The sequence below is a fragment of the Podarcis liolepis genome (assembly GCF_965112155.1).
Source record: "Podarcis liolepis genome assembly, chromosome: 3".
Taxonomy (NCBI): domain Eukaryota; kingdom Metazoa; phylum Chordata; class Lepidosauria; order Squamata; family Lacertidae; genus Podarcis; species Podarcis liolepis.
In genome coordinates this window covers 27933199-27945272 of record NC_139557.1, presented here as the reverse complement: position 1 = coordinate 27945272, position 12074 = coordinate 27933199, and the positions used below count along the sequence as shown (strand labels likewise).

At 40.9% G+C, this 12074-nt stretch overlaps 1 protein-coding gene and 2 long non-coding RNA genes across 4 annotated transcripts in view; 1 reads left to right on the top strand and 2 right to left on the bottom strand.

The window, feature by feature from the left end:
* PXDN (peroxidasin) overlaps positions 1 to 12074 on the top strand; it is a 74044-nt gene that overhangs the window by 54749 nt on the left and 7221 nt on the right. For both annotated transcript variants that reach the window (XM_083495415.1, XM_083495414.1), the window contains 4 exons: positions 2106 to 3609; positions 5338 to 5472; positions 6835 to 7043; positions 9552 to 9669. In XM_083495415.1, coding sequence (XP_083351541.1) covers positions 2106 to 3609; positions 5338 to 5472; positions 6835 to 7043; positions 9552 to 9669 — 1966 coding nt within the window. The remainder of the gene's footprint in view (positions 1 to 2105; positions 3610 to 5337; positions 5473 to 6834; positions 7044 to 9551; positions 9670 to 12074) is intronic.
* LOC310703494 lies at positions 3991 to 5467 on the bottom strand. Its single transcript, XR_014524191.1, has 3 exons — positions 5329 to 5467; positions 4725 to 4840; positions 3991 to 4222 (listed from the first exon to the last, which is right to left on the bottom strand). It is a non-coding gene; the product is annotated as an uncharacterized lncRNA (long non-coding RNA).
* LOC310703455 overlaps positions 10434 to 12074 on the bottom strand; it is a 46932-nt gene continuing 45291 nt past the window's right edge. Inside the window, exon 3 of the long non-coding RNA XR_014524141.1 lies at positions 10434 to 11509. This is a non-coding gene — a long non-coding RNA (uncharacterized lncRNA). The remainder of the gene's footprint in view (positions 11510 to 12074) is intronic.

The following is a 12074-nucleotide window of genomic DNA, read 5'->3' as shown; positions in this document are numbered from 1 at the left end:
TGCTTCCGGCAAAGTGAAAAGCAATGGTGGTGAGCAACCTGGTTTCATTTTCCCTCCAGAAAAGGTGCTTTGGGGGTAAAATTAAATGTTTCATCACAAACATAAAGCGCTTGGGTGGGAAGAAAGTTGTGGTGGGTGAAGGAACAGGCTAGGAATTTGAAGCTAGGGTTCTTGAACTGCCGGCTGGGGCTCAGATTGTTTGTGCCCCAAATGAAGGAATAGCCATTGACACATGGCATTGACACCGAACAGCTGAAAAGAGTGGTGTAGACTCCATGAGCTGGAATGAAGTATGTGAAACTTTTGTAAGTGCCTCAAATAGCACCTACACAACAGGTTAAATTCAAAATTAATACATAGCGGGATTTTAAAAAATGTTTTCTCTCCCTCCCGTCATTCTTCTCTTTCGAAGTGTCTCTCTTCTCTCAAACTGCATACTTTATTCTGAAAGCAAAATGCAAATAAGATGTTTTAGCACCATAAAGGTTCATCCGAGGGTTTCACAAATGAAACACATATGACTCTTTACTTCTTTCGCTCCAGTGTGGAATGTGTGCTTGAGGATATGAGCAACTCTATATCCACACTGCTTAAAGCGTGTTTTGTAATCACCTTTTCTGACAATGCCTAATAATTGCCCCGGTGGAATACCCATATCCTTAGTCTGAATGTATCAGCATAACCTAAATTGGCATTTGTAAAGCAATTATTTAATAATCCCTCCAAGGCCTTGTTTTTGGCAGTTATCTGTGCTTGAGGCATGTTGCAAAGTAGTTGGAAGCTATACTAAAATCTTAGAAAGGCAGAACAGCTTGGACTTGGCAGGTAATGAACTGCTGCAGCCAGGTTGATCATGTGAAAGGAAATACTTTTCCTTAGGATAGTTCTTCTGTTTTGAGTAATTGTGAGTTTTATTAAAGTATACTAAAAACTTCAACTCAAAACCCTGAACTCAGCACAAGGTTCTATGCTTCATGGTTTTGAAATGTTACCAGAGTAACTCAACTACCCAGATTTCTCCACATAATTCGGACTAAACAGATAATATATACTGAGTCGTTTATTGTCTTGTCGCATTGTCCAAATCCAGATCATGACTTTGACAATGTACATTTTTTGTGTGGAACTGTTGTGATATATTTGATAGCAGTCTTGTCGAAACAAATCATTTTCAAGAATAGTTGTGAATAAAATCCTAACATTTCTAGATTAAATATTATATAAAACAATTTTAATCATTCTTAAAAAGTGATTCACAAACAATTCTGGCAATAATACAATCATACTGGATATGGCTGAAATGATCTTAGTTTTTTCTTATTGTCTCTTTTTACGAATAAGCCTTGGCTTCTAATAGATGTCTGTTTGAGAGAAACAGGTCACAAAATACATAACCCCTAAGCTGCTGCCCTACCAAGGAAGCAAAACAGGGATTGTGGAAGCTGCAGCTCATGCACAAATTAATTTCCATAGCATTGTATTATGCCAGCATTATGTGCAACCAAGGGCACTGGTGGATCAGTTTTTTTAAAATAAAAAAAAGTTTGTGATTGAGTTATTTGTAGCTTGTCCCTTATTACTTTAAGTAAGTTTTTTAAAAAAATACTACTAGGAAAAGAATAATTTTTGTGCTACCTCCTAAAGGTGATCTGCAACCCTACACCCACTTCCTCGTGAGCAAGCCCCATTGTACTCAAGGGGGGCTGTATTCTCAGTAATGACTGTGTGTGAAGTCAACTGGTTGATTAATAGATCAAGTAATGTCACACCTTTTGAGATATCGAAAGAGGGAGCATTCTAGCTTATGATATAATAAACAGAAGCTATCATTCATCATAGCTCCTGTGCCTTCTTTCCGAAAGAAAATGGCTATCTTTAATATTTTCTTTCCCGTTCCCTATTGCAGTAACACACCAGAACCAAAAGAGCCTCAAAAGGTAAAGAACTGTGCCCCTTAACTCACAGTACCCTGATTTAAAATGCCCCCCAACTAATTAGTTTATCAGTGTTGTAGATTTTACATGGTTAAAACTGATTAAAGCATTTTTGTTTCCAGGACTTAAAAAGTATTTGATTCGTCCCTCTCTCTCTCTTATCTGTTTCAGGCTATCACTATAATGACCTTGTGTCTCCACAGTATTTGAATCTGATAGCTAACCTCTCAGGCTGCACGGCCCATAGGCGTGTGAATAACTGCTCAGATATGTGCTATCACCAGAAATACAGAACACATGATGGGACCTGCAATAACTTGCAGCATCCGATGTGGGGAGCCTCCCTAACAGCCTTTGAACGCTTGCTGAAGTCGGTCTACGAAAACGGATTTAATTTGCCAAGGGGCATTGGAGCTAACCGGCGTTATAATGGACACACACTCCCAATGCCACGCTTGGTTTCAACCACGCTGATCGGGACGGAAACAATAACCCCTGACGACCAGTTTAGCCATATGCTGATGCAATGGGGCCAGTTCCTAGACCATGACCTGGACTCCACCGTTGCTGCTCTGAGTGAAGCCAGGTTTTCTGATGGCCAGCACTGCAGCTCCGTTTGTACAAACGACCCCCCGTGTTTCTCCATCATGGTGCCGCCCAACGACCCTCGAGTCAGGAACGGAGCGCGGTGCATGTTTTTTGTGCGTTCCAGCCCGGTGTGCGGAAGCGGCATGACTTCCCTTCTCATGAATTCGGTTTACCCACGAGAACAGATCAACCAGCTGACTTCCTATATCGATGCATCCAATGTGTACGGCAGTTCGGATCACGAGGCACAAGAAATCAGAGACTTGGCAAGCCACAGGGGGCTTCTGAGACAGGGCATTGTGCAGAGATCTGGGAAGCCTCTTCTCCCATTTGCTACCGGCCCACCAACTGAATGTATGCGGGATGAGAATGAGAGCCCGATACCTTGCTTCTTAGCCGGCGACCATCGCGCCAATGAACAGCTGGGACTCACCAGCATGCATACCCTGTGGTTCAGAGAACACAACAGGATTGCCACAGAGTTGCTGAAACTCAACCCACACTGGGACGGCGATACAATTTATCACGAAACACGCAAGATTGTGGGTGCAGAAATGCAACACATAACGTACAGCCACTGGCTGCCTAAGATTTTGGGAGAGGTAGGATTGAAGATGCTTGGCGAATATAAAGGTTACGACCCCAATATTAATTCTGGAATAACTAATGAATTTGCAACTGCCGCTTTTAGGTTTGGTCACACGCTGATCAATCCCATACTGTATCGGTTGGATGAAAACTTTGAGACTATTCCACAAGGCCACATACCTCTTCATAAAGCGTTCTTCTCCCCGTTTCGGATTGTAAACGAAGGAGGCATTGATCCACTTCTAAGGGGTTTATTTGGTGTGGCTGGTAAGATGCGTGTGACGTCGCAGTTGCTTAATACGGAATTGACAGAGAGGCTTTTCTCCATGGCTCGGGCAGTAGCGTTAGATCTGGCCGCAATGAATATTCAAAGAGGTAGAGATCACGGAGTACCACCTTACCACGATTTTAGAGTTTACTGTAACCTTTCTTCGGCTCACACGTTTGAAGATTTGAAAAATGAAATCAAGAATCCTGACATCAGAGAGAAACTCAGGAGGTAAGTGTTAGATAGGTAAAGTAAAGGGACCCCTGACCATTAGGTCCAGTCGTGGCTGACTCTGGGGTTGCAGTGCTCATCTCACTTTATTGGCCGAGGGAGCCAGCGTACAGCTTCTGGGTCATGTGGCCAGCATGACTAAGCCACTTATGGCAAACCAGAGCAGCGCATGGAAACGCTGTTTACCTTCCCGCTGGAGCAGTACCTATTTATCTACTTGCACTTTGACGTGCTTTCGAGCTGCTGGGTTGGCAGGAGCAGGGACAGAGCAACGGGAGCTCACCCCGTCACAGGGATTCGAACCGCCGACCTTCTGATCGGCAAGCCCTAGGCTCTGTGGTTTAACCCACAGTGCCACCCGCATCCCCAAGTGTTAGATAAATGTGACTTAAAATAAAAATGTACTTATTTGGTGGGAACTAAACATTCTTATTTTTTTAAAAAAACAATAAAACTCTCAATTGTAAGTTGTTTTCAGAGGGTTGTATCCAATACTTCTGCTCACACAACAGGACTTTTCCTTCTCCTCCTCCTCCTCCTCTGCATGCTCCCCAGATCTGCTCCAGAGGATCTCCTGATTCTTTAGAAGAGCTTTTGAGGGTGCCTGGTTGGGCTATAGGAGAGAGAAGAGGATGAGGAACCAACAGCATTGGATACAACCCAGAATGTTTAATTTCATGGCAGTCTGTCAATATATTATATACACATATTTAAACTTGCATATGACACTACTGCCCTTAGACAAAACTAAGAATGCCTTTGTGCTATCTAGATAGATGGATTTATTCGATAGATTTGCTGAACCAACTAATGTTTAAAATGTTGGAGGTTACCTTCTGAGTTACAGCAAAGGTTTACATTACCTTGCTTTAGAAATCAGCTTTCAGAAGTCAAATGGAAATAAGGGCTCAAACCTGCCTGGAAGCTGTGCTGACTAATCCTACAGATGTGATCTCATCCTCATTCCCCTCCTGGGGAAGGAAAGACACTGTACACATCCAAGCAGTCAGCGAGTGCAGAAAAAAGGGGAATGGGAGCATTGGCTCAAATTAAGTCCTACATAAACACACAAGGGGGAGGCAACCAAAGTAAAAACCAGACTGCCATCCTTCTACCTCCAACTGTGTGACATTTCAGCTGTCATTCTTCAGAGTGGTATAAGGCTGAAATTGTGTGTACTGTATGATCTTCAATCATTTATCCTTTTTTACTTTTTATTTCATATTCTTTACTGAAAAATATACAAAATTTTAGGTGCACACAGTAAGATAAGACACAAAACAGAAGAAACAAGAAATAGTACATATGTAGAAAACAAAACACAGCAACAACAAAAAAGATATTGTATACATTACCAAAAAGGGGGGGGGGCTTCCTATGGAAGTTAACCAGTCCTTAATATAATATTTATAAAATATGGTATATTTAACAATACAGTGGTACCTCAGGTTAAGTACTTAATTCATTCCGGAGGTCTGTACCTAACCTGAAAGTGTTCTTAACCTAAAGCACCACTTTAGCTAATGGGGCCTCCTGCTGCCGCCGCGCCGCCGGAGCACAATTTCTGTTCTCATCCTGAAGCAAAGTGCTTAACCTGAAGCACTATTTCTGGGTTAACGGAGTCTGTAACCTGAAGTGTATGTAACCTGAAGCGTATGTAACCTGAGGTACCACTGTATTTGGACTTCATTTTTATAAATCCTCAATCATTCATCTTACTTGTAATAGGTTATATGGTTCACCACTGAACATAGATTTGTTTCCTGCTCTTATGGTGGAAGATTTAATTCCTGGTAGCAGATTGGGACCAACACTGATGTGTCTCCTGAGCACACAGTTTAAGCGTCTCCGAGATGGGGACAGGTAAGTTTTGGTAGAAAACAAAAAAATAATAATTCAAAATTAATAATTTCACCATCTTAACAGTAATCAGCGATAGTGGCTGTGTATCCTCTTTATTATGCTTAATTAATTTTTCAGTTACCATAACTGGCTAGTATAGGAGGAAGAGTACCCTGTGGTAAAAATGTAGGAATTGGTGGGCGGGGGGGGAGGCATGTTCAGGAAAATTGAAAGGCAGGCAGAATATAGATCAGAATCTGCTGTTAGATCTCAGAATGATGTGCAGTAGAGCATTTGTTCTGCATGCAGAAGCAACAGATTCCATCCATGGCATTGCCAGATAGCATTTTCCTGGACAGCCACTGCCATTTAATGTGGCCTAGTGCTATGGGCCCATGGTCTTAACAGTGCTGTTTTTCAAGAAAAATAGGTGCTGGAATTCACTATGAACGCCTCTCTTATGGCAATGGCACTCAGCTGAGAGATGCCGGAACTGAGTTCCAGCTGAAAAAAATAGCCCTTGTCTTAAACAGTATAACATAGCTTCTCAAGTCTGATTGACTTGTTTAACAGTAAAGGTAAAGGGACCCCTGACCATTAGGTCCAGTTGTGGCTGACTCTGGGGTTGCGGCGCTCATCTCTCTTTATTGGCTGAGGGAGCCGGCATACAGCTTCCAGGTCATGTGGCTAAGCCGCTTCTGGCAAACCAGAGCAGTGCACAGAAACGCCGTTTACCTACTTGCACTTTGACGTGCTTTCAAACTGCTAGGTTGGCAGGAGCAGGGACCAAGCAATGGGAGCTCACCCCGTCGCGGGGATTTGAACCGCCTACCTTCTGATCGGCAAGTCCTAGGCTCTGTGGTTTAACCCACTGCGCCACCCGTGTCCCTGTTTAATAGGAACACCAAAAAAAGGGCTTGCCTCCCCTCTCCCACCATGTAAGTGAAGGGAAGTAAAACATGGAGTGGGTTTTTATTGAAAGACTGTGAGCTCATTTCAGTGTATGTCTCACAAAGAACAGTAAGTAACTGACCACCATTTTGCAGTTATTTTAATGCTCAAGGCAATTTGCCTATCTTCTCAAAGGACAGACTAGTCCTGGTGTGGTGGAGTATTTTAATATATTGACATTGGATTTTCATTTAAGGGTCGAAATGGCAGGTGAGCTAAGAAATACTCGCCATCAGGCAGTGGTGATTCATGGAGATGGAGTCCCATTGTGCAAGCATACCTTGTTCCATGCATGCAACAACTTAGTTGACTCCCACCCACAGTCCTGATAATTGCAGAGTTTAATCCTATCTTCCGATGGAATGTTCTATCCATATTTTTTTTAATTGAGATTTGTCTAATGATTTATTCTTACTTTATGTGAGACTATAGGTTATGGCATGAGAATCCAGGTGTGTTTACTCCATCTCAGTTGACTCAGATCAAGCAGGCATCCCTTGCCAGAATTCTGTGTGACAATGGCGACAACATAACCAGAGTGCAACGTGATGTTTTCAGAGTGGCTGAGTTCCCACATGGATATGGAAGCTGTGATGAAATTCCTAAAGTAGATCTCAGGATGTGGCAAGATTGCTGTGAAGGTAGGTAGACACCCACACACAATTATTCTGAAAAGGCAATTATTTATTTATTGAATTTGTTTGCATCTAAGTTGCTTTGGGTTGATAAAGCAATTAACAGACAAACAAAAAAAAAACCACCACGTAGATACATTAAAAACATCCCTCCACTTCCAAAAGGCTACAGATAGTTAATGGTCAAAGGCCTGGTTATAGAGGTAAGTTTTTGCCTGGTGCTGAAAGATATATATAATCATGGTACCAGGCAAGCCTTCCCGGGGGAGCATTCTACAGAAGAGGAGCCACCACAGTAAAGGACCATTCTTGTGTTGCCACCCTCTGGACCTCTGAAATAACTTCATTGATATTAGGCAGGGAAACAAGTTGAGGAAAATAGGTTATCAAGTTCCTTTCTCAAAGCAGCTGTTTAGATGTTCTAAGGATTTTAGTTGTTCTTGCACAAATCCTGCTGAATGTGGTGGCATAGCGCAAAACTTCTTAAAATTGAACTCTAGGGACATGGGTTCAAATCCCTGCCCTGTCGGGAGATCTTTGAGAAGTGAGCATTCTCCCCTCGAATGACCATTCTAACCCAATCTTAAAAGGCTGGTGAGAAAGGGTGAAAATTAAAATACCCATGCATGCCCTCCCTCCCCAATAAGGACATTTGAAGAAAGATGGAGTATCCATGTGATATACAAGTATTTAATAAGCACTGTGTTTTAGTGGCTCATATCTGGCAAAACCTAGACGTCGTATTCATTATGCTTAATACATGTTCAGTTTGGACTGTAGCATGTGAGTATGCATTGGCTCACTTTGCCTGAACCTCATCTGCTCTCCTCAAGAGAAGTCTATAGCTAGCACTGTTTACAGTAAAGTTTATCCTTATCTCTTAGACAGTCATCCTGGTCAATTCCCCCGGTCCCTTCCCAGACAAAACAATAACAGCAGTTGGGAAGGAGAGGAAGTGGCAGTTGTGAAAGCTCACTAGGAACAAGACAGGACTCTGTCTCTTCTGCACTGGAATTTAGTTGGCGTGCATGAAGTTTGTAGTCTCCTCCTGCCCCAACCCCTTCACTTTTAAAGGCAGAAAGAAATGTAAATCCCATGAGCCCCAATGGAATAACAGTCCTCAACATGATCAGGACCTCCATTTTCCATCAAGAAGAGGTCACCAGTGCCTACATTATCTCTAATGAACCTTCACCACAGGTGGTTACCCCTCTCCCAAAGTTTAAGGTTTTTGTTGGTTTAGGAAGAACTGGCAAGGGTGACACACTAGCAGAGTCCTACTTTGAGCTGCAGCTGAATTTGAGGGGCCTAGACCCTCCTCTAAAGGGAGTGAGGATCTTCAAACCGTGGGTATTTATATTTCAGGCTCTCCCAATTCCAAATTTGTTTCCATTTCACCCCTTTCTTCCTCAGCAGCTAATGGAAGCTTTCACTATTTTCAGACAAAGCAAGAAGAGGCTATTACACTTACAGACATTTTGTTCCTCTATATATCTTGAAAAGAGAAACATTGCTCCTATTCTGCAAACAAGCACTTTTCAATCAAAATTTGACAGTTTGGCCAAGGTGTATACTATAAAAAGCTGGCCTTTTTATTGAGTCTTTATTATTGCAACACTACATAATAGAATGTATCTGTTTTTATTATCCTTCCTGTTTTCCTTGCTCCTAAATACTTTTCCAGGATAGATTTTAAATTATATTTGTTACTGAAATGTATCTCTTCCTGGAACGTTTAACAAGTAGTAAAAACAGTGTAATAAAAAGAAAAACAAAGTAGCTCTTCCACTGCATAATAACAAAACCCAGATACTTGTTTGACAAACTATTGCCGCCACAGAATTACTGTTTTAATCTGGTAAGCAAAGTAGTTTCTCTCCATGTGTGTCTCTCTCAAAAGTGATTAATATTTCGTCTTCCTTTTCTTCCAATACCCTTGACAGCTTTCTTGCCCTTTTGAGCTTTCCTGAAATGCAGATCTTAAAGCATCAACATAAGCCAACCCTCTCAAACCACAGATCTCCATAGTGATGCCCCCTGAAAAAGGAATCTGTTCAAATCTTTCAGGCAGAGAACTTTGATGAACAAACCTCCTCTCAACAGTAAATAGCACATCACTAACATTCTCTTCCACTCTCAGCCAGCAAATCTACTGTAGGAAAGCTTTCCACAACCCTAGTGCACAGCTGTGAGTTCCCATACTATTCACCACCCCTGTCTCCCCATCTCTTAAGGGGTAAAGTATATAGCACCTGCAAACAGCTGCCTTCCTCGGCCTCCAATGTATAACCAAACTTCCCGTAGATGTTTAATTTCACTGTGACTGAAGTTTCTCTCTCTGTATGTCTCTCACAGAGATACTTGATATTTTAGGGAAGAGGTTATTTTGAGCCTTTCCATACAGTTTTCCAAGCCAGAAAATTATAAAGCCACTTACAATTTACTGGGCACAATACATGTCTTTAAAATCCGAAAACTTGTTCATAAACCCCATAACATTCTGTTCAATTTCAGACTGTAGAACTAGAGGACAGTTCAATGCATTCTCTTACCACTTTCGAGGAAGACGTTCCCTTGATTTCAGTTTCCGTGAAGACAGGCCATCAAAGCACATGAAAATGTCAAAAACAAGGTAAAGAATGGATTTATTTATTTATAAAAATGACAATATCGAAACATGCATGTTATTACTGAGGCACAGAAGTCTTTGGACACCTCCCAAACATTCAGCTGCAAGTCTTTATTTACTTTTGTCCTTCAGCACATGAATTTTAGGAATGTGGCCGTATCTTATCAGCTAGGAGGTCGTATGTCTTGCTCGTTTCCAAAAGTTGCATTCCATTTATTTCTAGTGCTTTCTAATTAAATAGCTTTAGAAAGAACTCTTTCTTGGCAAATGCATCACAAGCAATCATTCAGAATCCCAGACTTGTTTTATCTTACATAGGAAAAATAATTCGGGGCAAATACATGATTATTCAGATTGCAAGGTTGGCTACCTTGTGTGATCCAAAATACGGCCATTTTCTGTGCTGTTGTATTTTTTATGGGTTGCTATCCTTCCAGAGATTCATGCACTGAGTGCCAGACTACCATTCAAAATCATTTTGATAAGACCAAGTGGATTATGAATCATACAACAAAGGTGATCTCCAGTTCTGTTTAATATCTACAAGAAGCCATTAGGAGCGGTCATTAGGCGTTTTGGAGCGAGGTGTCGTCAGTATGCTGATGACACTTGGCTCTAGTTATCCATAGCATCTTACAAGGGAGATAACTGGGGAAGCCTCGGTAATGCGGAGCAACAAACATGTCAGAGTATCATGTTAGGAACAGGATTATTGGATTCTTTAATTAATACAATCTCAGTTCTAAAGCAAATAACATTTATTTTTTTAAGAATCTTCTATGTCCTAGGGCTTTTAATCATAAAAATCCTGAGCAGCTTTACTAATCCAAGTGTACTTTTTCCACCTAGGATGATAGATGGGCCTTCCTAGGACTATGACATCATGCCTTCAGTGCATAGGCAAAGTAATTTATGAGCTGCATCAACAACACACCTAAATTACATTTTGGCCTTTCCTTCTCTCCTCCTGGTTTTTTTCCCTGAGCAGGAGGATGCGAGCATGATGTAAATATCTTAGGAAGTTGAAGTGTATGGTTCTTGTCATTTTGGCTATGGTTGCATGGTAGGTGGGAGAGATGATTAAAAATGTGTGTAGTACACACTGCAACAGTCTCAGATTTGTAAAATAGTCTGTAGCTTGCAAAACCTGTAATGGGATACCACGCTTGGAAATTAGCCAGTACGAATGTTTGTTAGAGTTTCATATTTTATCATTTAAAAACCCTGATCCAAGACAATCACCAAGTCTTTAATCTTCCATTTGTTTATGAGTCAGTCTTTTAACATATGCTTATTTCCAGTGAGAGGCATTTTTTAAAAAATTGCAAAGGTAATAAAAAGGGGCTGTGCATGTTTCAGCACTATGAAACAATAATAAACAAGGGTTAAAATTAATATGATGCACTTCTTAACATGTGATAAAAATACTATTAAATAATTGACAATTTTATTAAAAAAGCAGGGAAGACCAAGAATGCACCAAAAAACAACAACCCTGGTTTTTGCCTTTTAAATGCTACCGTTTTATATACTTCCATCAGCTGCAAAGAGATGGAAAGAGATCAAGTTCTTCGTTGTACTGATTATTACCTTTAGAAGCAAATATGCTTCTCAGAGTAGAAATTCCTGCTCTGCTGTTTCCAGGATACACTATTCTGTGACTGGGAATATAAAATTAAATATCCATATATCTTCTAAAGAATAATAGGGTCATTCTACACCTTAATGATGTAACATCTTTTCATGGTGAAGTGTAAAGACGTAGTAGTAATGGCTGAAATGATGTCTCTTTGCTCAACCTTTTCAGATTGTTTCAAGCCTATGCTCTTCTTCTCCAATCCTCCTACAATACAAAGGGGTCAGTTTTTAGCATTCAAGTACAATGGGGATGTTAGGACTTCATCCTACATACACTGAGCTGTTTTTCCCTTCAGCGCCAATCTCTCCTGCTTTCATTAAGTGTTGCTTAAGTTTTCTTTATAAGTAAAACTGAGATTCTGTTGGAAGAGGAAATAGTAATTCTGCTACGTAGGTCACATTTTATACACTGGAGAATAATAATGCATGTGTTCACTTGTAGCTGTAGACTTTTAAATCTGCATTCTCTTTCCTGATCTTGGCTGGCTTTCTCATCCTTATCTCAAGTAACATGGGGAGGAGAGAGAGGATTAAAGCACTTTATTAGAGGGGGGACGACTGCTAGCCTTCTGATTTTTTTGGAATGTATTACTGGCATTTATTTTAAGTCTGCAGAATGTAAAGCTCAATAAAGGGAACACCTGCCAATCAGCATACTCTTTTTTTCCTGCATGCGGTAAAGTTTATGCCAAGTTTCACATCGTGAAGGAATTCTGTTACAGCAGCAACACCTATTTCAAAAACATCTTGAGGAGAAAGCAGTTGCCATC